At 39.9% G+C, this 27006-nt stretch overlaps 1 protein-coding gene across 1 annotated transcript; it reads left to right on the top strand.

The window, feature by feature from the left end:
* On the top strand, positions 1-26971 carry LOC143620952 (putative LRR receptor-like serine/threonine-protein kinase At1g07650). Its single transcript, XM_077092513.1, has 24 exons — positions 1-224; positions 312-495; positions 644-715; positions 917-985; positions 1083-1154; positions 1247-1318; positions 1431-1502; positions 1598-1666; positions 14328-14399; positions 14477-14551; positions 14635-14706; positions 14841-14909; positions 15054-15122; positions 15223-15288; positions 15368-15403; positions 15494-15534; positions 15639-16015; positions 24653-24851; positions 25168-25323; positions 25410-25528; positions 25654-25864; positions 25948-26185; positions 26258-26408; positions 26497-26971. The coding sequence occupies exons 1-24, from the start codon at positions 101-103 to the stop codon at positions 26857-26859; spliced, it is 3048 nt and encodes a 1015-aa protein (XP_076948628.1). The 5' UTR covers positions 1-100; the 3' UTR covers positions 26860-26971.
* Positions 26972-27006: the final 35 nt, after the last annotated feature.

Below are 27006 nucleotides of genomic sequence, written 5' to 3'. Positions count from 1 at the left end.
GTTGAATATTGCATGTTTGAGTCAAAGTTTGCTTGTAGTTTGGTTTTAAGTGTTTTTATGCATTACAAAATTGCTACTATACTCAACTACATCAGTTTAGATGTCTATGATGTACTTACCAAGTTGGAGAGTTTCCTTTATTATCATGCTGCTCTTGTCTACATTTGTTTTCCTTCAAGTAACTTGTATTCAAGCACAGGTTGGACGACTTCCTCTGAATGAAGGCAAGAAATTATATATGTTCGATGTTTCGTTTGTAGAATTCAAGCATTAAGCAATCTTTTCAAAAAGTACTTTTTTTTATCTTGCAGTGAATGCTCTCATAGAAATAGCTAAGCAACTGGGAAAAGAGGACTGGGATTTTAGCCTCAACCCATGTGATGGAAATACCAATTGGTCAACACCTTTGGGAAACCATCATCCTGTACAGTTTAACAACGCTGTTAATTGTACTTGCTCATCTGAATCTGGTGATGCTTGTCACGTTGTTGCCATGTATGTTGTATTAATTTTTGTTCATTTCTGCATCTATTAGAGTTTCTATCTTTGCTATAACCCGTAACATATTATTTTTACTGGGAATTATATCGTGCACGCTTAAACTGAAATTTTGTTACACCAAACTTTTCCTTTGAATTAACAGATCAGTGAAGGGGCAGGATCTTGCTGGTGTTCTCCCACCATCACTGGCAAAATTACCATCAATTAAGATGATGTAAGACTTTGTCTTACACTATCATAATTTGAATTCGAAATATTGGTTACTGTAAGTTTTGTTACAATATATTGAGATCATAAGAAACGTTAGAGACCTAAACAGGGGTCTGGACTCAATACTAATAAACTGTAATCTATGTTCCTATACCGAGTACAATGCTTCATGCCATAATCAAGATCACATCATTGCTTTTTACAGTGATTTATCTTATAATTACCTAAATGGCACCATACCTAATGAGTGGGAGTCAACTAAGCTGGAATTCATGTAAGCTAGCTACTTCTGCCTCTTGTTTTCTTTGTCTAGTTAATTTATAATTATTTGAATCGCGGGTTGTTAATGGTTGATAGTAACTGTAATCTAGATCTGTCACGGGTAATCGCTTGTCAGGAAGCATTCCTAAGTTCTTAGGCAATATAACTACACTCGGATACTTGTACACCCTCTTTCTCTCCCTCATATGTTTAATATATAACTAATACCCGTCCTTTATGTTGGTTTGGTTCCTAATGGATAAATGGATAACAGGGGTCTTGAGAACAATATGTTCTCAGGAGAAGTACCTGCTGAGCTTGGGAAACTTAAAAATTTGTATCTTCTGTAAGGCCTTCTTTGTACACTTATGATGACCACTATTTTTCTTGCTTATATGTAGCTGCTATATAGGGTGATTGGTACATGTTTATAATAATGGCTTATTCACAAACCATAGGGTCCTAACTGCTAATAATCTCACCGGCGAATTGCCAATGGAACTTAACAGTCTGACCAACTTGACAGAACTGTATGCACACTGAACTCTTCCAAATTAACATGTTTGTTGTCACATTTATTGGATGATATGCTTAATTTGTTATAACTACTTTCACTTTTGTGCAGCCGCCTAGATAGCAACTACTTCAGTGGGAAAATCCCAAACCTTGGAAGCTTAACACGACTTGAGAAATTGTAAGTCTTGGGATTTGTATAGCAAAACTCTGAATCTCTCACTCGAATATAAAGTTATACCGTTTAAGTATAAAGTTATTCATGTGTTCTTCGTATGCACTTTCTCTTCATATATTATTAAAAACGCAAAAGTTGAACACACTCTTGAATATTAATTATCTATTGTGAGACCTCACTCGGACTCCCACGTTCCTAAATTATAACATAAACACTAACTTTCAATGCAACTCTTTTGTCACTTTATAAAATCCAAACGCACAAAGAACAAAAACACAGACAATTTGTTAGATATTTTAGTGTAATTAGATTCAACTTGTTTACTAGTGTAAATCATAATATATATTAAACAAGTCAGGGAGAGCATGATGCATGCTTGTTTAGTGTATTATGATGCCAATTAGGGATGAAACCCCTAACAAACAGGTTTTCAAGGGGCAGCGCCCCTGTAGACAGGGTCCTAGGTTATGTGTATAAATTAGTATATAAAAATATAGCGGTTCACACTGTCAGTTTTAACATTTATAAAAATGATTTCTATCCAAAACTAGTATATAGGCAACCTCACCTATATATCATATATGCAGTAGTAAGGATAAGAATCAAGTCTCCATTTGTTGAAATGAAAGCAGCTGCTAATACTAAACGTCTATTAACGTGTATCTTGATAATTAAATACTGGGTGGACATAATAACTAAGGACACGATAAATCAGAAAATTTAGAAAATAATAGACTAGAAGAATCAAATGAGAGAAAGTTATCATCTATGCGTCAATCTTCTTGACCTAACATTGATTATCCTAGTTTACTTTAACTATGTTGTTCCTTAGGGGGTTAAGCTCCAGGTTAATTGTTAACAAACAAGCTAATGCCTAAAGCTCTAGGTAACGATACATGTCTACCCTAGGGTTCACTACACTAACGAGACAATGACTACTCAAATGGAATGCTAGAACATACTAGATCCTTGGTCATGGATTGTACTCATATGGCAAGAAATAATCTAGGCACTACAGACAGAAGCTAACTATACCAAAACATAAAGAGAACTTAATTAGCCTATGACTCAGAACCGTCTAAACATAGCTAGACCAAAGCACCTCACACTAGTATGTCCAGTAATAGCCTCACTATGGATTGGAAATATCCTAATGAAGTCCTAGACTCTTTCGTTCAAGTCTATGTATTTCAAAGGTAGACCACCTGAAATATTATTCCAATCAACTTCTATCAATCACTAGTTATATTCTCATGCCCTATATTGCAACATGAACTCCAATAATTAGTGTAGAACTCTTCGTCTTCTTAGTATATACTGCTTGTTCCATATTACATTTCTTGAAGTTTAACGACTTCAAGGTTTGATCCAACATCATATTCCAAGCACGTGGTGCTTGCCTTAGCCCATACAATGCTTTAGTAAGCTTATATACCTTTTCCGCATTCTTAGGCTCTATGAAACCCTTAGGTTGTGAGACATAAACCTCTTCTATCAATTCTCCATTTAAGAATGTTGACTTTACATCCAGATGATGTACTTCCTAGCCATGATAGGCTGTCAAGGCTAAGATTAGCCGAACAGTTTCAATACGTTCAACTGGTGCGAATGCTTCATCGAAATCTATTCCATGCTCCCGAACGTAACCTTTTAATACTAGCCTTGCCTTGTATTTCACAATGTTTTCCTTAGCATCGTTCTTTGTCTTGAACACCCACTTCAGACCAATTGCCTTATTACCGCTTAGCAAAGTAGTCAACTTCAAGTGTTGTTCTTGTTGATTGAGTCCAATTCAACCTTCATTGCTTCAATCTATCTTTTATCGATAGATGCTTCCTTGTAGTTGAGTGGTTCTTCCTCCACCATCATAGGTTCTTCCAATTGTTCCATGTTTAAACGTCTTGTTAGTGCATCCTCTTGCACTTGTGATATCCTCCTAAAACCTCATTTAAGGGTATGATCAAACGTGTGATGTGAACTCCTAGTAGTTTCATGAACCTCTTCCTTTTCATCTGATATAGGTTCACCTGAGTATGTTGGAGGGATAACATGAGAGTTTTGATTACCAACTTATCCTTCATGGTTATTGTCTTCGTGAATCTTGGAATTTACCATTCACTTTGATATAGCTATCCCAATTCCAAGATTTCTTCTCCATGAACTTAACATCATGACTTACACAAATCTTATATCATATCTTTTGCTGGATTATATAACCTATATGCCTTCGATCCTTCCTCCACACCTAAGTAAACCATAGGCATGCTTCCATCATCTAATTTCTTCAAGTGAGATGATATTACCTTGGCATATACCGTGCAACCAAAAATCTTCAAGTCTCCTAGATTTGGCTTCCTTCTAGTTAGTGCTTCATACGGTGTTTTATCCAATAAAGATTTCTTAGGGACTGTATTTACTGATATTGCGTGCCTAACTGCTTCTCCCCATAAATTCTGAGGTAACTTCATTGCCTTAAGCATACTCCGAGTAGTAGATAACATCGCCATGTTTCTTCGTTCAACTACTCCATTTTGTTGTGGCGAGTAAGGTGATGTTTATTGCCTTGCAATGCCATTTACCTTGAAATACTGATTGAATTCATTTGGCGTGAATTCTCCTCCATTATAAGTCCTCAGCATCCTTAACTTGGTTCATAATTCTGACTCCACCTTTTCTTTGAATTCTTTAAATAACTCAAATGCTTGATCCTTCAAGAATAAAAAATAAACCCACATGCAACGAGTACAGTCATCTACAAGTAGGAATATATACTTCTTTCCTGAATATGTTGGTAGGGATATAGGACCACAAATATCTCCATAGACCAAGTCTAAAGGTTTAAAGACCTGAACATAGCCTTATTTGGAAAGGGATCTCTATTGTTTTTTCATATTACACAAGCATCACAAATCTGCCCCGTTTGCTTGACTTTTAGAATTCCTTGAACCATCTTCTTCCGAGTCATATCTTTGATTGAATTAAAGGTTAAATGAGCCAATCTTGTGTGCCACATCCATGCTTCATCATCCATGTTTTCTAGAAGACATACGGGTGTTCCTATCTTCAACATGACGTTGTATAACCTATTCTTAGACCTTTCTACTCTGAAGAACAGGTTCTTCCCGTGATCATATATTAACAGATGATTTCCTTCCATGGCCACTTTACACCTGATCTCCGTTAGTTGCCCTAGGCTCAATATATTTTACTTGAGATTTGGAATGTAATACACATCAGATATGATCCTCTGTTCTTGATTCTTACATTTCAAAAATATAGAGCCTCTTCCCTTGATCTCTACATATGATCCCCCTCCAAATCGAACACGACCATTGATTGCTTCCTTACTCTCCTTGGAGTGACTCCTCACTCCAGTCATGTGCTCACTTGCACCATTGTCTAAATACCATAGACTTTCCTTTATTGAAGTGTGCTTCATGGGTTGGACTTCACCCTCGTTCAACAGGACTTTTTCACTATCATCCACCGTGATTGAGATTACCGGTGTTGGTTTAGCCTCTTTTTGCACCAAGTTTGATTGTGCTTCACTAGCGTTCCTTTGTGGACGTTCCCTTTGAAAGTGTCGAAAATTCTCACATTTGTGGCATTTGACCTTACTCTTTTCGAACTTATTCCTATTCTTGTTCATCCCACGTCTGCTTGACAACCCCATTTCTTAAGGATTTTGCCTATTCTTCCATTTCCCTCTCGATGGGTTAAACTTTCCTCGTCCATGATTTCCAAATCGCTTATCTTGGTTTGAGTTGTAGTTGTGGCGTGTGTACAACAATCTATCTTGACCGTCTTCAAGACTTCCTTTCTTGAGCTTTATCCGTTCTTTATAAGTCTTCAGTTTCCCGACTACTTTGTGGACTGAGACTTCATCTATGTTGGTACTTTCTTCTTATCCAGCTAAGTAAATCTTTTAAGTTGAAATTTTCAAGTGACTAACCCAACCAATTTGTTCCCTATGGCCTCCTGCTTTAATGGTACTCTTATGGCTCCAGGGCTCCAGGTTTTGCAAAATTCTTAAAGATGAACATGATGGATAATAGAGACTAATATATTTATTTCATAGTTGTTCTTCTTTGGGGAAAAACTTCTTGGTAATTATATAATACTCTCCTTTAGCAAAGAGATTACTCACTAACACACATGCTTGATATTACAAGTAGAGAAAACAAAACTAGTTGAGGATGTGATGCCTAAACTATAAATCATTCCCCTTTATATAGGAGGAGAAGATTATTACAATGGACTAAAATGCCCTTATAATTTCGTCATGCATGATGTTTCTAGTCGACATACCCATGTGTTGGGTCCAGTTCTCTCTGGTGTCTTCGTCAGGGTAATAGCTGTAAAGATGAGAGCTATAATTTTCTTTTGTACCGCTTGAATAGTATTGGCAATTATGATTTTCATAAATGTGCTGAAGCTTCTAACATAGCCTTTCTTTAGTGACTGGTCATGCTTCTATTTTATTAAAGATGATTCCCTACTCCATCTTTTCTAAAGATTCTTTCTCGTTCTTTGGTAGTGGAGTACTAATGAAGCTGGTGATTATACAGTGGTGACTGTAATAGTTCACTTTATTAAAGCTTCCGGCTTTTATCTTCTATAAATTTTCAAGAATTTTTAGAAGACTCTTGACTCTGATTTCAACCCAGTTGCTCGGGTCTTCATATTTTTCTTCCATGACTTTGGATGGATTTACGGTTCTTGTTTTAGCAAGACCGATTTCAAGATGATGGTAGCTTTGGAAGGTCTTTCCTTGATACCAATCTGGGAGTGTAGAAGTACACTTGATGAAGATGTTAGCGTCTTTTGCCTCTGCAATCTTTTTGCGAAAGTTCTTGATAGCTTTCTTCATTCCTTCATCCATTAAACTAATTTCTTGTAAATTAGAGACAGGGTAAATATACTTAACTAACCCAGCAGAGAATGCTAAGGAGATAAGTTCTGGCCTTGCGCCTTCAAAGGTATTTCTCTTTTTCCAAGGTTTGCTGAATAGCGAGGGGCCTCTTGTTGGGCTTGTGCTAACGTCCCAAACTTTTTGAATGGATAGTTACTCTCATCCACGTAGCTTTTGACTATTGACCAGTCTTCGTATATCCCCCTATGCTCACCGTCAAAGATAACATAGAACCTTGTCTTGGGATTTTCTGGTTTCTAGGTAATTTGAGAGTAGCTTGGTCTTAGTGAGACCTCTTCAGTTTTTAGAAAACTGTCAGCCATCAACGGATTTGATTTGTCTTTACCAGAGCCGTTTGCTTCTGGACTACATGAAGATTTTAGCTCTTCATTTACTTTTCTTTTGCTTTTTTCCAAAGCAACAAGAGTAAACAGACTTGTTTTTTCTTTACCCTTTTGCCGTTTGAAAGGTAATATATTCAGATTGTCTCCTTTCGGATTCTTGCTCTGAATTGGCAGTTGTTTCTAGACTTTCGTCATAGAGTGCTATTTTTTCCTGAATGGATTTTAATTCTATAAGAAGAATTTTTTCTTTGAGGCGCAATGCCTTTAATTCTTCCATGGGTTTTTTCCTGTTGTAAAATAGAACTGTTTTCTACCTCCTTGAGGGGGGTTTTGGCTTCTTAAATAGGTGCAAAAAGTGTGAATAGTTTTTTCACGTTTTTTGAAAGTCTCGTGTCAGGAAGTCTGCCAGCACGTTCATGGTTCCCTCGAGATGCTCAATGTCGAAAGAATATCTAGAGAACCACATTTGCCATATGACTAGACGGCCTTGCTTTATCAATGGAAGGTAGTTCCTTTTGGGTTAAAACAAGCACCAAGCATATTCCAAAGACATATGAAAAATGCTTTAAGAGGTTTAAAAAATTATTGTACCGTCTATGTTGACGATATCATAGTTTTCTCAAACTCCGAAGATAAGCACTATTTTCATGTTTTATCAGTCTTAAAGACAATAGAAAAATATGGAATTATCTTGTCAAAAAAGAAAGCTAATCTTTTCAAAACAAAGATAAATTTTTTAGGTCTTGAAATAGACCAAGGGACTCATTGTCCACAAAAACATATCTTGGAAATTTTACATAAGTTTCCAGATGTTTTAGAAGACAAAAAACATCTTCAACGGTTTTTAGGTATTTTAACTTATGCAGAAAGTTATATTCCTAAACTTGCAGAGCCTAGAAAACCACTGCAGGTAAAATTAGAAAAGGATTATGTATGGGAATGGAAACAATCCGATACAGATTATATTAAAAAGATAAATAAAAACTTAACAGTTTTCCAAAACTTTATCTACCAAAAGAAAATGATTTTTTAATCATTGAAACAGATGCTTCTCAAGATTATTGGGGAGGGGTTTAGAAGGCTAAAACAGCCGAAAAATAAGAAATGAGTAAATACACTTCGGGAAGCTTTAAACAAGCAGAACGAAATTACCATAGTAATGAAAAAGAATTACTAGTGGTAAAAAACACTATTTCAAAATTTTCTATCTACCTAACCCCGGTAAAATTCCTGGTAAGGACATATCATAAAAACTTTACTTATTTCCTTAAAACAAAAATTTCTGGAGATAATAATCAAGGCCATCTAGTCAGATGGCAAATGTGGTTCTCTAGATATTCTTTCGACATTGAGCATCTCGATGAAACCAAGAACGTGCTGGCAGACTTCCTGACACGAGACTTTAAAATGTGAAATAACTATTCACGCCTTTTTTTACCTATTTAAGAAGCCAACCCCCCCCCCCCCCCTCCTCTCAAGGAGGCAGAAAACAATTCTATTCCACAAAAGGAAAAACCCCATGGAAGAATTAAAGGCATTGCGCATCAAAGAAAAAATTCTTCTTATAGAATTAAAATCCATTCAGGAAAAATAGCACTCTATGACGTAAGTCTAGAAACAACTGTCGATTCAGAGCAGGAATCCGAAAGGAGACAATCTGAATCTATTCCCTTTCAAACGGCAAAGGGTAAAGAAAAAACAAGTCCATTTACTCTTGTTGCTTTGGAAAAAAGCAAAAGAAAAGTAAATGAATAACTAAAATCTTCATCTAATCCAGATGCAAACGGCTCTGGTGAAGACAAATCAAATCTATTGATGGCTGACAGTTTGCCAAAAACCGAAGAGGTCTCACTAAGACCAAGCTACTCAAAAATTACCCACCGGAAAATCCCAAGACAAGGTACTATGTTATCTTTGACGGTGAGCATAGGGGGATATACGAAGACTGGTCAATAGTCAAAATCTACGTGGATGGGAGTAACTATCCCTTCAAAGAGTTTGGGACGTTAGCACAAGCCCAAGAAGAGGCCACTCGCTATTCAGCAAACCTTGGAGAAATGATAAATACCTTTGAAGGCGCAAGCCCAGAACTTATCTCCTTAGCATTCTCTGTTGGGTTAGTTAAGTATATTTACCATGCCTCTAATTTACAAGAAATTAGTTTAATGGTTGAAGGAATGATGAAAGCTATCAAGAACTTTCATAAAAAGATTGCAGCGGAAAAAGACGCTAACATCTTCATCAAGTGTACTTCTACACTCCCAGATTGGTATCAAGGAAAGACCTTCCAAAGCTACCATCATCTTGAAATCGGTCTTGCTAAAACAAGAACCGTAAATCCATCCAAAGTCATGGAAGAAAAATATGAAGACCCGAGCAACTGGGTTGAAATCAGAGTCAAGAGTCTTCTAAAAATTCTCAAAAATTTGCAGAAGATAAAAGCCAGAAGCTTTAATAAAGTGAACTATTACAGTCACCACTGTATAATCACCAGCTTCAGTAGTACTCTACTACCAAAGCACGAGAAAGAAACTTTAGAAAAGATGGAGCAGGGAATCATCTTTAATAAAGTAGAAGCATGACTAGTCACTAAAGAAAGGCTATGTCGGAAGCTTCAGTACATTTATGAAAATCATAATTGCCAATACTGTTCAAGCGGTACAAAAGAAAATAATAGCTCTCATCTTTACATCTATTACCCTGACGAAGACACTTGCGAACTGGACCCAACACATGGGTATGTCGACTAGAAACGTCATGCATGACGAAATTACAAGGGCATTTAGTCCATTGTAATAATATTCTCCTCCTATATAAAGTATATAAAGGGGAATGATTTATAGTTTAGGCATCGCATCCTCAACAAGTTTTTTTTTCTCTACTTGTAATATCAAGCATGTGTGTTAGTGAGTAATCTCCTTACTAAAGGAGAGTATTATATAATTACCAAGAAGTTCTTTCCCAGGGAAGAACAGTTATGATATAAATATATCAGTTCTTATTATCCATCATGTTCATCTTTAAGAATTTTGCAAAACCTGGAGCCCTGGAGCCATAAAAGTACCATTAAGGCAGGAGGCCATAGGGAACAAATTGGTTGGGTTGGTCACTTGAAAAATTCAACTTAAGAGATTTACTTAGCTGGATAAGAAGAAAATGTATGGTTTATTTCATGAGTGTTAAATTACTTCAAAAGTATTTATTATAATATTTCCTTAAGCATTTTTACAAATATTTGATTTCTCAAACGAGACTCGATTAGTCTCTATCGAAACTAAATGATTTCTAATCAAAAACTTAGTCAAAACAAGACAATAAATAAAGACTTTATGTCCAATAAAAATGATCCCACAAATCGTTTAATACTAGTCAAAAACAAGCCTCAACATTTAGAAATGTTTTCCGCCATAAATGCCCATAAATGGTATCAAATAAATGGTATCAAAGCTAATTTAAAAACTAATTCACTAGTTTTTGTGGTATATGTGTTAATCCTTTCCATGAAGGTGTCTACTCGTCCTACTTCATTTGCATCATTTGGAACTCCACCATTAAAGATTGTAAATGAGCCTTCTGTACTCGTTCAACAACGACATTCCTCAATGCTTCGCACACTTCCCTTGCCGTTTTGCAATTTGCCACTTGCAAAATGACAAACTTCTAGTATCGCTTAACACATGTACGTAATCGTTTCCTTGTTCTTTCGAACATATGGTTGCGTATTTTCAGTAGGTTCAATCGTTTCCCATAATCCATTCGCCTCAAGAATTATCTTGATTTGAATTGCCCAAACAGTATAATTTGTAGGCTTTTGATTTGGGCATTGATAATGGGATAATGATCCTTCCCCTGTGTGTTACCAGTGCATTATTATTCGGAGGAATCTCCGAATCTAACATCCTTTCCAATCGTATAACTTTCACCTTGATTGACTAAGGTTTTCAAACTGCACGTATAGACAAACTTGATGGTTTTATATACTAACAATACAAATGGTTCAGGAATATATCGTATAAACCTGAATTTTGTATTAAACGAAACCCGCGAATAAAATTCGTTTAGTTGATTATTTCTGAATCAAACCTCATTTTCTGGGAAAAAAAACATGTTATACGTACTCACAACACCGAATCAGCCCCTTGTATATTTTTCTTCGGTTTGGTCCTTCAACAAAACTCATTGAAACCGATACTTCACCACAGACCTTCAATCTATTCAATCTATTGCCGAAATAACACCGACAATCTCTGTTCGTTTAAATTTCACCAGAAAAGCGACATGCCAGAGAAATGAATTTACTGGATTTGATTGCCGAAAAACCAAACTTCGCCGGAGAACACGTTGTTGACGCTTTTTCTTGCCGGAACTTGCAATCTATTGTTGGAAACTACCGATAATTTACACCGTTGTTCAATTTTGCCCAAAAAGACCTGCCGGAAAAACGATCTGCTGGAATTTCTCGCCAGAAACTGCTGCTGCTACTGTTTTCTGGCAGGAAATCTTTTCTGGTCGCGATCTTTAATTGTTCAATCTAACAATCAATTGGTGAAATCCCTAATGCTCTGATACCAAAATTTTTGGCTCAATCTTGATCTTTGATAATGAATTGATAAAGAAATATGATGAGCAATATGATATGAACAACAATCTGTATTGATAACTTGAACTTAGATTGAATGAATTAAACGTTCTGATGTTGCCCCTATATATAGATCACCAAAAGAAAAAGACATTATGCTTAGGGTTGCAAGCTTTCAAGAACCACAAATCTACAAACACGTGTTTTCGCAAGTTACAAACTTTGTATATGGGCGTTCTAGCCCCTAGACTTTACATACTTGTTTAAGTATAACTTAAACATACATTCAACAAGTTACACTACGACCCTTGTACTTCTTGATGACGAGTGATTAATACTACAGAGTTTTCCAAGTGCGGTACATATGATATGGACGACCGTAATTCAAACTTAGGATCCAGTTACGAGTTTTGGCCACGAAATATGGACTTTTCATGGTGATATAGCTCGTATCATGTGATTCATATGACTCCAGAAACTCACTTACTCTTTAAAATCCATTTGATTTTCTCACACATGTAGTATAAATCACTCTTCACCAAAATTTAAGGGGTCGTAATGTGAATAGACTATGTTTAGTTATGTTTTAATCGAATTTGTAAAGTTCAGGGTCTAGAGTGTCATTATATAAATCTATATAAAAGGTTCAGATTATTCTATCATAATCACATATCAAGATTCAAGTATTGAATTAATAAAGTTTGTTCAATCTTTGTTCATCTTTATTTCTTTATCAAATCAATTGCAAAGATCAATTTGGGCCAACAACACATGCAAGTCCTAAGAAACTCTTATTTATCTTCTCATCGTTGTCCTTGCCATCGTCTACAGTAACACCCAATCCATCGGCAGAACCATTACTCATCGGTCAACTATTACAACCCGTTGACAAAAATAAAAGAAGAAAGGCACTAGTTTATCTTGTGAATCAGGGAAATTAAACTGTTAAAAGTGATTGTGCCTAATTACTTGGAATTAATTTGCGCCAAAGTGCATTTCAACTAATTCTTATAAAGTAACCAAACATAGGGTATTCTTGGGACACAATCATTTTATATCAGACTCTCAATGTGCTAGAGTTTTTACAATCAAAACTAAAAAAGAAAGAAAAGTTTTTATTAGTATTTTTAGTTTCAAGATAAATGTTATACCGACGTTTAGCTTGAGAGAGAATGTTAGTGTTCGGAATTAATATTGTAGGTCCCGAAGGACCAGATCCGAAAAACAAACGGAGTTTGTTCTTGATAAACTATCGAGACAGGTGCGGTAAATCAAACGATCGAACGAAAACAAATAAAGATAATACAAACGAAGGATCTCGTGATCGGTTGCTAAATATTAAATATATTATAAAAGAACTGACCCCGCCAGGACCGGCTCAACGAATGTGGAGGCCTAAATCGAAACACGATTCCGGGGCCTTTTCATGACAACTGTTAATAAAATAAATTTTGCTTATTACAAGTTTTGAACTAATAACTTATACTTTAGTAACAACAAAGCCTACCACCACACCAATACATTAATTTGAGTTTAATTTACCAATTATAATATATCTATCTATATATATATATAATTTTTTTTTAGACTTGGGGCCTTAGTTAAGCGTGGGCCTAAAGCCCCAACTTGTTTTCGCTGTTCCACAAGCCACCTCTGACCCCACCCAAGGTGACCTTCCCTTGGGTGGGTGATTTAGACCATAAGAACACACACCATAAAAGAAAACAAGTTTCCTATTTATAGCTAAACATGACCAAGCATTCTAGAAGCTTTCTTCTCGTTGAAGCTAAACGTGTGCACCGAAGCTCTCGTCTTGATCCGGATTTCTCGCCCACTTTAATTTAGCTCGACCATAATATATATTATCGATTTCGCCACATTGATAACGCAAGTCACAATCTTTGGCCTTACAAATACAGATCAGTTAGAGGTGTTAAAACTTAAAAACAATGTGTTATTAGGGTTTGTCAGATTTCTGGCCTATATATGTGAGGTTCTTATTGTTTTGTAAATTAAGCAAGCTAATATTCAGTTTATCACTTATATCTTATAGGCCGGAACAAGATTTGTAGCCAGCAACTGGTACCCAACACATTAAATTCCAGATTTGTTACCAAAAACTCACTGCTAGAAACTAGACAATCACGGTGAAATTGTGGCCTATAAAATATTCATCGGTCACAAATCAGGATCGCCCATGGACATTTTTGCAACCACAATTTCGGTTGAAGTCGTAAGCAAAAACCTACTTTTCTAGTAGTAACTGGAACAATACTTCTGATCAAACCTAACACATCAAACTTAAAATGAGATGTGGGATGTTGAAGGAGGGGGGAGGGGGGGGGGTGTTGGAGAAGACGAACTGGGGAGAGAGGGTAGGAAGGGAAGTGAGAGAAGGCATTAGTAGTAATTATAGCATTACCCATCACCAATAAGGAGTCATATGTAGAATTTGAAACTACATTTTGAGTTTACCTATTTAGCCTCCATAATGATCACTAACTAGTGCTAGAATAGAACTATAAACATGTAAAATAGGAGAGTTTTCTATTTTATGCTAGGAGAGTGTGTAATGATCATTGGTTACCAAAAGTATTGTGTGGGGTAGCAATTGTATTAGTAATGAATGTACCGTGCATGAGAATTATATGTTTTTTGAACAACATTTTTTATGCTTGAAGTTTCACATAACCTTGCACTTGGACTTGTAAGGATTTAAATCCATACCACATTTTTAGTCATGGTGAATTTTATGTCTACTATTATGGTATTCTAGTGTGATTTTATCATAACCGTTTTGCTCTATATGCATTAATTTTATCTTATTAGAGATATCATTGGTAGTGGGCTGGAAGGACCAATACCAGCAAGCATTTCTTTTTTGAAAAATTTGTCTCAACTGTAAGTTGCACAATTTCATTTCTTCTTATACATGCACCTAGTACTACTTTAAATGTGTTCATGTAATCCGTGTTCAGAGCAATCTCTGATTTAAATGGAGAAGGTTCACAGCTGTTTCCAAATCTAAGTAGCCTGACAAGCATGACAAAATTGTTAGTAACTTTAGATTATCAAACTATTTCTTCAATTTCAATACCGGTTGTTTTATCTTGAAGAGTATTGGTCGATTTTCCAGGATGTTGAGAGGATGTAATCTAAGGGGGTCGATTCCTCGTTATATATCACAAATGTCCAACTTGCAGTATCTGTAATACACATTTCTCCCTCTTCCATTCTTCTATCTAAACCAACTATAGATCATATCCATTATAAGGATCTGTAATAGTGTTTGTTTATATTTCCACACATAATCATTTTATCTATGTCCATACACTTACACAGAGATCTTAGTTTCAATGGTTTGGGAGGAGAAATACCAGATTTAACTGGACTAACAAACCTGAAAACAATGTAAGAAACATATGCTTTTAGTTAAGAGTTTTAAATATTTCAGCATTCTTCCTGTTCTTCACGAATTATAAAATAAAAAGAAGGAAAACATAAGTAAGGAGACGATTGCAAATTATAACAAGATTATATGGTGAAATGGCATAGGTATCTGACCGGTAACTCCCTTAACGGCAGTGTACCTAGCTGGCTCACAAATGAATATGATAATAATCGGTATGGTTTATCAAGCTTCCTTTAATTTTATAATTACTTTTATATATGGCATCTGAAAGTATTTTAGTTAGGATATACTTAAATTGTGTTTGTAATGCAGTGAAGTAGATCTTTCTTATAACCACTTCAATGAAACTACTGTACCTAAAGATTGCCATGAATCATTGTAAGTTTTCAGGTTTTAAATGTCATTTCTTTTTACTATACAACTTGAATTAAAAACCTACCTCATCTTCATTTACTAGGAATTTATTCAGAAGCTACACTAGCAGTAACGACTCGTAAGCGTATACCCTCCCTAGCAACATGAATAAACCTATTATCGAAGCTACACTAGCACAAAGTTTTACATGCTTAATTATTTAATGCAGAGACCTTGGGAAGTGCCTGAATGGTGATCATTGCTTAAATGGTAAGCAAACATCCTTTAGTGTGATGCTTCATTTCCATCTCAAACGCATGCTAGATTATAAATAAAAATTTGATCCTTTTTTTGTTTGTACTGTATTTGTTTAGTTTACAGTTCAGTTCATATTAATTGTGGTGGGACGAGAGTTATTATAGGAGACAAGGATTATGAAGCAGATCAAACTCCGGGTGGAGCTGCGAGATTTTTTCCTTTTAATGATCATTGGGGATTTAGTAACACAGGAAGTGTATGGAACACTAACAAATCCTCAAATGATTATGTTGCAACTAACGTATCTGTACTCACTATGAACGACTCCCGACTTTACACAACAGCTCGTCGCTCACAATTGTCCCTCACTTACTATGGTCGTTGCTTAGCAAATGGAAATTATACGGTGACACTACATTTTGCAGAGATAGTTTTTAGAGATAATCGATCTTACCAAGGTCTTGGACGGCGCGCATTTGATGTTTATGTCCAGGTATATATTTTAAAGAGTTTAGCGTTCAAAATTTTATTTTATATATCGATCCTTGTTGATATTTTGAGTTTGACATGGGTAATTTAAAGGGTACCTCAAAATTAATGTTTATGAAACTTTGATCATGGTTTTCTTTAGGGTAAAAACATTGGTTACTTAAATTGGAAATATAAAGTTAATTTATCTTTTCATGCAAGTTTCCCATATGAGGATGTACACTGAAGAAACACTAATCGACCCCGGGCAGATTACGGATAATCTGGGGGTTAAATAGATGTTTCCCACGAGGGGTTAGATCCGGCAAAGATGGTTCTTCTGATGACCTACAAAACAGACACCGTGAGCTCGTCACTGAGAAGGGGGGGTACCTCCTTGTGACCACCCTCCGGCGTGAGAATCAGACTAGATTGCTCTTGAATATAAGTGTATATTAAGAGAATGACTAGAGCAGATTTCAGATAATATATGAAGATATAAGATGATGATACCGTTCCAAGGTGTTGGAGTATTTATAGCCGAAGGTAGGTTTCCAAGCAGGTACAGCCGGCTGAATAGTATTCCTGTTCTGCCAACTGTGGGCTATGCACATGCCATGCTGGTGGTTGGTGGGTAGGCAGCGGCTGATAGTGACCAGGCCGGCTGTATACTATTCCTTTTCCACCAACTGCAGGCTATGCACGTGCTACGACAGGTTGGTGAGTAGGCAGCGGCTGATAGTGACATTAAGTAATAGAGCATGCTGCTCGTTGTACTGTTGTCAGTGAGCTGTCGCAGCTTTGGTCAGATCTTTTGTCCATACCTTGTCAGGTACAGTACAAAAGATCCTCTAGTATCGTACGGACTGGCTCATTTGGGCGGGAGTTTTCCCGGCTTTGGGCGGGAGTATTCCCGGCTTGCTCACTCCTTCTTCAGGTGACATTACTGAATTATTTAAGAGTTTAGTGCCTTGTGCGTGTAGCCTTGCTGCGCGGGTAGCCTTCCCTGATGGCTAGTATCCGTTGCTGCGGGAACAGGCGGAGTACGTCGACCATTGGGAGGCTTTTCCTGCTGGAACAGCTTGCGTACTGCGCGTAAGGACGTCACGTCTCTGAGCATGGTGGGTCCTGCGGATCCAGTTGGTTTCTGCGCAGACGTCTCTTTTCGAGGTGAGTCTTGCGAGTTTAGCCTTTGCGCAGACGTCCCTCTTGAAGGTAAGTCTTACGGGTTCAACTACGCAGACGTCCCTATTTGAGGTGAGTCTTGCGGGTCCAACTGGGCTCTGCTGGGACCTACCTCTTCAAGTCCCCCAGTCCAATGTTCTTCTCATGAATCGTTAATAAGTGAGGTGAACTTTTGGACTTAAGCTAAGGGTTTTGAAAATGGTTTAGTTCTAAGGTTTTCCATGGGGATTCTTCCCGCGGAAGTCCTAATGTCACGTGCAGAAATTCCCGACTTTTCTGCTTGATCTTTGGGTATGATGCGGGTAGGTCTGTAACCTCCTCGCAAGTCAAGAGCGTTGAGTTCCACTTGTATAGATTCTCCATGAGGTTTTGGTAGTTTTGAACATAGTGATCAATTATGTTAAACAACCAATTCCATCTTGGAGCTTCAAACAATCTCGTTCTCGACGTTCCCGCTATGCGGGGATGTTATTCCCGTTTCCGCAAGCATGGCCCAGAAGATCCTTCTTGGTTTCAATTCCCTGCGGAGTGCTAAGTATGTGAAGGGCTTCGCCTTGACACTGTACCCGCACTCGTCTTATAGTTACTTTACTTCCAAGGTATTCCTGGCTTCAATTCCCTGCGGGTGCTAAGTATGTGAAGGGTTTTGCCTTGACACTGTACCCGCACCCGTCTTATAGTTACTTGGTTGCCGAGGTATTCTTGGCTTCAATTCCCTGCAGGTGCTAAGTATGTGAAGTGTTTTGCCTTAACACTGTACTCGCACCTGTCTTATAGTTACTTGGTTGCCAAGGTAAGGGGTATAGTCCCGCTTACTTTTGAATCTTTTTTGAATCTTTTTGAAATTCGAAGAGTTGGTGAAAAGATAAGAACAGTCCAAGCTGTTGAAGGGACGGTTGCGTAGTCCGACGGTTTCTTCTGACAGTTTCAGGACGTGCAGGAAGTTATGGCGACGTGACAGTATATGGTCAATCCAGACGCTTTTTTAGGCGCGTGGACGCGAGTTTTCTGGCGCGTGGCCGCGAAGTTTACGGCGCGCGTCCTGTCAACAGCTGTTGCCAGCTTGCTTTTTCCACGTGTCATAGTTTCATTGCACCAGCGTTTTCCTCTCTCTTCCGCATTAAATTCATCGCATTCATTGCGATGAGTATATAAAGGGGGAGAGGGTGCATCTTAATCCATACCTTCACTTCACTCTTCTTCTAAACGATTTCCGGCGAATACTCTAACCTTTCCGTCGAGCATTCTCCTGAAATCGTTGCCTTTCATTCTTCCAGAATGACTTCTTCCCATGATCTTGAGGCTACTGCCGAGGAGTCTGACGTGTACGTCGAGAATCCGTCGTCCACTTCTGATAAGGATGATAAGAGTACTGCTGGCGTGCCAGTGTGCTCTTACCGTCGACCTGTACCAGTACATCGTTAGGAAGTTCATGCTCGAGCCTTTCGAGCCTGAGTTTCCTAAGCCAGATCAGACGGTGTACGATGCCCCCAAGGGCAAGATAGGGGTGTATGCTGCATTCTTCGTCTATGGGAATCTCAGGTTCCCATTGACGAAGTTTGTGTACCGTGTTTTGGAGAGACACGGTGTACATCTGACGGAGGTGCACCCGATGGCGATCGCCAAAATCCGCCATTTTGAATGGGTGTGCCTCATTCTGGGCGTGAAGCCCCATGTCGACCGCCTGATGACCTTCTATTCCTGGAGGTGCATCCAGGGGTGGTATACCTTGGTCACTCGGATCAAGGGTTTGAAGATCTGCGCTACCGATCGCAGTCTTCGGTCTTGGAAGCGGGAGTTCTTCTATATCTCTGCTCGCGTCGTCCCCATAGCGATGACGTTTAAGAACGGGAGAGCACTCCCCAGCCTTCACGCCTCCAACTACCAGGAGGCGGAATGGTTCGCCAAGATCTCCCGGATCCAGACTCCGGTTTACCGCTTTGCGGAGTCTGGGATGGTGATGCTCGGGATGAGCCGGGTGTGGAAGGATGCTGGGGCGGAGGCGCCACAGATTCCTATCGTCCTTGAATACGGTTTGAACTCTATCCCTTACGGTATGCTTCATATCTCTTTGCTGATTTAGGGTTTTTCTTGTAACTGTTTTTCTTTTGTTTTCAGAGGGAAACGACCTACAATCGCTCCTGCATCCACGGGAAGCTGGTGGTCCCGCTCGGATGGGTACTCGTGCTCTTGATGAGAATGAGTTGCCCATCCTTGAGCAGACGGCGGATCGGTTTGTGGAGGTCTACCCGCCGGGCCATGAGATTCTGAGCGCCACGCGGCCAGGTAAAGGATTATTTAACCCTCGCCCTCTCAATGCTCAAACCTCTGCTGTCTAATTCTGTCATCTTCTGATGAGGAATCCGCAGATGGTCCATTCTTCGCGAGGAGGAAGAAGGCTGCTGGCGGGAAGGGCAAGGCGAAGGTTGCCTCCACCGCCGATCAGGTTAACCGGTCTGACTCGGAGACCGAGAGCGAGGAGGCGGCGAGGAACCCTGGTGGTGGTGAGACCACTGTTCCAGAGGTTGAGACAGCTGTCACCTCTGAGCAGCCCAGGACGACGACGGTGAGCGGCGTGAAGAGGCCGGCTCCATCGGGTTCGTCCCCGCCTATTAGAACCTTCAAGCTGAAGAGAACTCGTAAGTATAATCTTCATTTACTTTAACTGCATATCCTTCCGCCATTATATTTAAATATCTTGTCTTCATGCAGGCGTGGATGCAACTGCATTTCAAAGTGATGCGGGGAGGAGCACCTCTGGACCCATGACGGTAGGTTTGGTCAACCTACCCGAGGCGATGACCCAAGCGGCTGCGCCTGTTTCAAGTGTTGGTTCAGTTGCTCATCCCGTTGAGGCAACTGTTCCAACTGTAACATCATCCCCGCCGGCTGTCAGTGCGATCCTCACGGAATCCTTCACTGAGCCGGCGGTGATATTTTCTGCGGGTTCTTCCGCAGCGGCGGCCACGGTTGTGAGTTCACCTCCAGTGAGTTCACTTCCAATGGTCTCCGCTGCGGCGGCTTTAACCGTGCCTCCGGCACCGGCGACTACCTCGCCCCCGGCCGGTTCAGCAGGTATGTTTGGGGCTTCTAGCCAATCTCTGCCTCCTTCCCATCTGCCTGACCTCTTGGATGGATTCTGTTAGGTTCAGGTGATGGGTTCGGCGGCTACCGGCCTGTTGTCGACCCTACAGGTGCGTAGGGTTAATTTGGCCTTTTTTTTTTATTCATCTTTTCCTAACCGCTTTTTGTTTTTGCAGTGTCGGATTCGAATGAGGTGTACGTTCCACGGTGGAACATCCGCCGGGGAACAACCCTTCGGACGGCTGTAGACTGCGTCGAATGGGCCCGTCACGCGGCCCCAAGTGGCGCGTTGGGGGAAGCCATGTCTAGCTACCAGGAGGGTAGGCTGACAAATGAGCTTCGGATTCTCCTTGCCCGGATGCAGCCGCACGTCGAGTTACTTTGTCGTGAAAACGACAAGTTAAAGGCTGCGCGTATTCAAGAAGTGGCTCAGACGCGGGCTATCCGGGAGGAGAACAGGAGACTCTCCGCCGTTGCTGCGGAGAAGGAAAAGGCCTTCAAGGCCCTCGAGGTTGAAGTTCAGGCCCGTCTCGAGGCCCGTTCCAAGGCTGCCCAGGCTGTTAACAAACAGCTTCGGTTGGCTAAGGAAACTGCTCGGAACGCGACCGAGAGGGCCACCAAGGCTGAAGCTGTTGCTGAGCCTCTGCGCGTCGATAATGAGGAGCTTAAAGCCAAACTAGAGAGGCTCCAGCAGGCTCATGATGCCTTGGCCATGGAAGACGCCAAGAAGCTTCAAGAAATCTTGGACCAGAGGGGTATGCTTGACCATACTGAGCGTAAGCTAAAGGGCGTTGAAGAGGCTGCTGCTAAGGAAGTGTTACTTGCCAACCTTAACAGAAGTGAAGCCGAACGCGCCCGTAACCAAGCTCAAGCTGCCCTCCAGGAGGCTCTGGTTACCAAGGAATGGCTTCTACGAGAAGCGTTGTCGCAGGTAAGCTTAGCTTCATAATGTCTTCACGCTTTTCTTTATACTTAGAAAAGTTGATATATTTTCTTTTTGTAGGTTGTGCATCGGATCTTCACGGACACATCTTACGATGATGCCATGAGCGCAGCCCTCAACGCTTCTCATGAGGATGGGGAAAAGGCTTGCTTCTTGCTTGGTCTGGGGTTTGTTGAGAAGGGCATCCCGCCTTCCAACTTCCCTCTATATGATGTAGATACTGAAGCTGCGTATGACCAAGCAGTGAACCAGTATGCTGCCTTCCCGCATCCGGTGGTAGAGAAGGTGAACGAAGTTGCTGCTGCTGATGATGGGCTAACCATTCTCAAGACCTTCCTTGCACCGCCACAGCCAACTGATGGTGCGGGTACAAGTGGGTTTGGAGGAAGTGGTCCTGAAGCTTGATCTTTTAGATCCATTCCCACTGTTAGAATAGATTTACGTCTTTGTATAGATTTATATTCTTGTAGGCGGGTAGATACCCGCCATTCTTGTAATACTTGAATTTTTATGGAATATAAATCTTTGTGCGGGTAGGACCGCCACTTTCACTGGATGACTTGCTTTATAAACGTTATATGACTTGCTCATGCATATTATAGCTTAATTTGGCACTTGTTTTGCCGCATAAACAATATATGATTCGCTCGTGCATATTTTAGTTTAACTTAGCAATTTTCCAAGTGTTTTGAATAAGTTGACCGTTCGACGCGCGGTTGTCAATAGGTTAGTGTTTAGTTTCCTCTATCATGATTATGCGGGTAGGACCGACACTTTCATTTAGTGGGATGACTAATCTTTACCTATAACTGACCTGCGTGAAGGTTTTCCGTTTTTTGTGTTTACGCGGGTTTTGCCGCCGTCCACACGCAACGATGTCTTCACACTTATTTATGCGGTGAATACCGGCATATCAGTGTTTTGAATAAGTTAACCGTTCGACGCGCGGTTGTCAATAGGTTAGTTCGGTTTCCTCTATCATGATTTGTGCGGGTAGGACCGGCACTTTCATTTAGTGGGATGACCAAACTTTACCTATAACTGACCTGCGTGAAGGTTTGCCGTTTTTTGTGTTTACGCGGGTTTTGCCGCCGTCCACACGCAACGATGTCCTCACACTTATTTATGCGGTGAATACCAGCATATCAGTGTTTTGAATAAGTTAACCGCTCGACGCGCGGTTGTCGATAGGTTAATGTTCAGTTTCCTCTATCATGATTGTGCGGGTAGGACCGGCACTTTCATTTAGTGGGATGACTGAACTTCACCTACAACTGACCTGCGTGAAGGTTTGCCGTATTTTGTGTTTATGCGGGTTTTGCCGCCGTCCACACGCAACGACTTCCCTACTTATTTATGCGGTGAATACCGGCATATCAGTGTGGAAAGTTCATAAGTATAAATGTAAGATCATCAGCGTCAATGTGATAAGGAGAATCATTTCCATTAGAAGTGGCTCTGGGCCTTTCTTTACAAGTTTGGAATTGATCTACATGCAAACTGTGTAATTGAGCTCCCTTCCATGTTGTTGGGATGGGAGTGCCATCGAGCCGATATGCACCTGGTTCGGAATCTCGTTGTTTACGCAGTATGTAGTCTCAACATTAAAGCTGCAGTTTCATTCGTGTGTTCCCCAACCGGGGTTCTACACGCATTAGCCTGCTCGTTGAGCTGTTGAGTGCTTCTGAATTCGTCAGCCTGTTGGAGTGAACGTAAGCGTTCATCCAACTCAGCTTGGAATTCCCTCTGACGTGCTTCCGCCCACGCTTTAACTTGATCAAGTGTTTGGTGGGGGAGCCTCGTCTGTTGTCTTTCCGCCTGGGTATGATGATTGTTTACTGCACTTGCCCCGGCTTGGGTAACCGGGGTAGTGTTCGTAAAATTTACTGCACTTGCCCCGGCTTGAGTAACCGGGGTAGTGTTCGTAAAACTTGTGTACTCGCCGGTGTTCCTCCCAGTAGCTGGGGTTATGATTACCGGGGTTTCTTGGTCACTCGTTGGCCTTGGGACCGGAGTGACGTTAACCATCTTTCCAGAAGTTTGAAAAAACTGAAAGAATAAGTTCTAGCTTTTATGCACGGATGGCGCCAATGAAGAAACACTAATCGACCCCGGGCAGATTACGGATAATCTGGGGGTTAAATAGATGTTTCCCACGAGGGGTTAGATCCGGCAAAGATGGTTCTTCTGATGACCTGCAAAACAGACACCGTGAGCTCGTCACTGAGAAGGGGGGGTACCTCCTTGTGACCACCCTCCGGCGTGAGAATCAGACTAGATTGCTCTTGAATATAAGTGTATATTAAGAGAATGACTAGAGCAGATATCAGATAATATATGAAGATATAAGATGATGATACCGTTCCAAGGTGTTGGAGTATTTATAGCCGAAGGTAGGTTTCCAAGAAGGTACAGCCGGCTGAATAGTATTCCTGTTCTGCCAACTGTGGGCTACGCACATGCCATGCTGGTGGTTGGTGGGTAGGCAGCGGCTGATAGTGACCAGGCCGGCTGTGTACTATTCCTTTTCCACCAACTGCAGGCTATGCACGTGCTACGACAGGTTGGTGAGTAGGCAGCGGCTGATAGTGACATTAAGTAATAGAGCATGCTGCTCGTTGTACTGTTGTCAGTGAGCTGTCGCAGCTTTGGTCAGATCTTTTGTCCATACCTCGTCAGGTACAGTACAAAAGATCCTCCAGTATCGTACAGACTGGCTCATTTGGGCGGGAGTTTTCCCGGCTTTGGGCGGGAGTATTCCCGGCTTGCTCACTCCTTCTTCAGGTGACATTACTGAATTATTTAAGAGGTTAGTGCCTTGTGCGTGTAGCCTTGCTGCGCGGGTAGCCTTCCCTGATGGCTAGTATCCGTTGCTGCGGGAACAGGCGGAGTACGTCGACCATTGGGAGGCTTTTCCTGCGGGAACAGCTTGCGTACTGCGCGTAAGGACGTCACGTCTCTGAGCATGGTGGGTCCTGCGGATCCAGTTGGTTTCTGCGCAGACGTCTCTCTTCGAGGTGAGTCTTGCGAGTTTAGCCTTTGCGCAGACGTCCCTCTTGAAGGTGAGTCTTGCGGGTTCAACTGCGCAGACGTCCCTCTTTAAGGTGAGTCTTGCGGGTCCAACTGGGCTCTGCTGGGACCTACCTCTTCATTGTGAATATAAAGTTAATTTATCTTTTCATGCAAGTTTCCCATATGAGGATGTACACATTCATTGGTCAAGTGGAACAATACTCTTCCTTCATTCCAGTCTTTAACTAAACAAATAGACTTCTTTACCATATTCCCAACACAGCTACACAATATTCCAGTATGAGGCGTAGTGAAACTCATATACATAGAAATTGTGCCAATACTATTTGTGAAAGACATTCCATGTGGCCTTCAAATTATGAGATGCTTTTAATTTCTATCTTTTTACTTGTGTTGATTGAGTTTTCCTTATGGCAGGGTGTAACTATCTATAGGAATTTTGATATTAAGATTGAAGCAGGTGGGGTGGATAAGGAAGTAATAAAAACATTAAACAATGTGAGTGTTATTAATGGAACATTAGAAATTCGGTTCCAGTATGCTGGGAAAGGTACAACCGCGGTGCCAGTGAGAGGATTGTATGGGCCTCTGATATCTGCCATTTCTATGGAGGCCGGTACATATATATTCTTATTGTGCGCATGCTATAGTTTCTTTCTTCATCACAAACAATCACTACACTAAACTACACATATACATATACATATACATATACATATACATATACATATACATATACATATACATATACATATACATATACATATACATATATAAATATATATGTGTGTGTCAGTGTGTGTGTGTGTGTGTGTGTGTGTGTGTGTGTGTGTGTGTGTGTGTGTGTGTATTATAAGCGTCATTTCTATCTATCCTAGATTTAATGATAAACATGTTAATTAATAAGGTTTCTAATATATTGATTTCTGTAGAGTTTAAGCCTCTAGAGTCCAAGCTGCCACCTCATGGCAAAAAAATAACGTTCCTTGTCATTGGAGCGGTGGCTGCAGCATTGATCCTCACACTCACATTTGTTGGTATTGCATGGAAGAAGGGTTATATCGGAAACCAAATAATAAGGGAAAGAGGTATATTACTAATGTGACTCACTATAATAAGTTTGTGTTTTAAGTTAACAGGCGTTTATTCATTACTAACATGTGTTTTCTTGAAGATCTACGAGGAATGGACTTGAATACTGGTGTATTTACATATAAACAAATCAAAGCTGCCACGGATAACTTTGATGAATCTAATAAACTTGGAGAGGGTGGTTTTGGATCCGTCTACAAGGTATTAATGTAAATAAATCTATTTTTTCTTGCCTATAACTTGTTCCAATGTATAAGCCAAAAGCTGAAAAGTGAATAACAAACAAATTAAGTATAGTTTATAGATATGTAATATCTTAATTACAGGGTACACTACTGGATGGAACTATAATTGCTGTGAAGAAACTCTCTTCAAAATCAAAGCAAGGAAACCGTGAATTTGTTACTGAAATAGGGATGATAGCTGGAATACAACATCCCAATGTCGTAAGACTACACGGGTGTTGTGCCGAACACAACCACCTATTACTTGTTTATGAGTATATGGAGAATAATTCTTTAGCACATGCTCTATTTGGTATTATTCTCTTTTTTCTTTTCTACTGCATGAGAATCTTGTAGTTCTAAATATAACTAAGATTTTTGTTCATTCAATTTCAGACCATGATGAGGCTAAGATAAAAATTGATTGGCCTACAAGACAAAGAATTTGTGTTGGCATTGCAAGAGGCTTGGCATTCATACACGAAGAGACCGCACTTAACATGGTTCATAGAGATATCAAGGCGGCAAATATACTTCTGGATACCGACCTTACTCCAAAGATCTCAGATTTTGGTTTGGCTAAGCTCAATGAAAAAGAAAAAACTCACATTAGCACTAGAATTGCGGGAACTATGTGAGTTGATGTTATTAGTTACATTTTCTTATTCTGGAAAATTTTCTTTAACAAAGTTCATTTATCATTCAGGGGTTACATGGCACCAGAATACGCATTATGGGGGCACTTAACCTTTAAAGCCGATGTATACAGTTTTGGGGTTCTTGCATTGGAAATAGTGGCTGGAAAGAACAATATGAAATATCGACCAAGGGAAGATTATGTTTCACTTGTTGATATGGTAAGCTTCTATTTACTGAAACTATAATATGATCATTTCCACCAATCTCATTAGCATTGTCTTATTATCTCTCTTTTACTTGTCCAAGGCTATTGTTCTCAAAGAAAAAGGGAGATTGAGAGATTTAGTAGATCCAAGATTAGGGTCTGACTTCAACAAAATAGAGGCGGTGACAATGATGAAAGTTGCTATATTATGCACTAGTCAGTCCCCGGCTCTTAGGCCTACCATGTCCGAAGTAGTGAGTATGCTTGAGGGTCGTACTAAAATCAAAGACTCAGACATGAATCTAGCATCTGAAGACGAGTTCAGGTTGCAAGCACTCAAAGGGAAGCTTGATCAAGATATACAACCTCTGCAAGACTCTCTTGTTCAACAATCATCTTATAGCAATCACGACCTTTATCCCAATAGTCAAGTTTCTGAACAATCTTGGATCCTAGCTGAGTAAGCGCGACTGTTTTTATATCCTTTGGTGCATTGAGATTTATTTATGTTATTTATGCTAGATCTTTTTATCAGAATCTAATGTTTTAAGAATAAGTCATTGACGTTAATGTTTCAAGCTGTGGGTTTTGTAAACACTATATATGAAGCA

This window comes from Bidens hawaiensis, unplaced genomic scaffold (genome assembly GCF_021521415.1).
Source record: "Bidens hawaiensis isolate Kalapana, Puna unplaced genomic scaffold, B.hawaiensis_p1.1 tig00002735_1, whole genome shotgun sequence".
NCBI classification, from domain to species: Eukaryota; Viridiplantae; Streptophyta; class Magnoliopsida; order Asterales; family Asteraceae; genus Bidens; species Bidens hawaiensis.
Note: the sequence above shows the minus strand (reverse complement) of the source record. Positions and strands in the feature narration are given on the sequence as shown.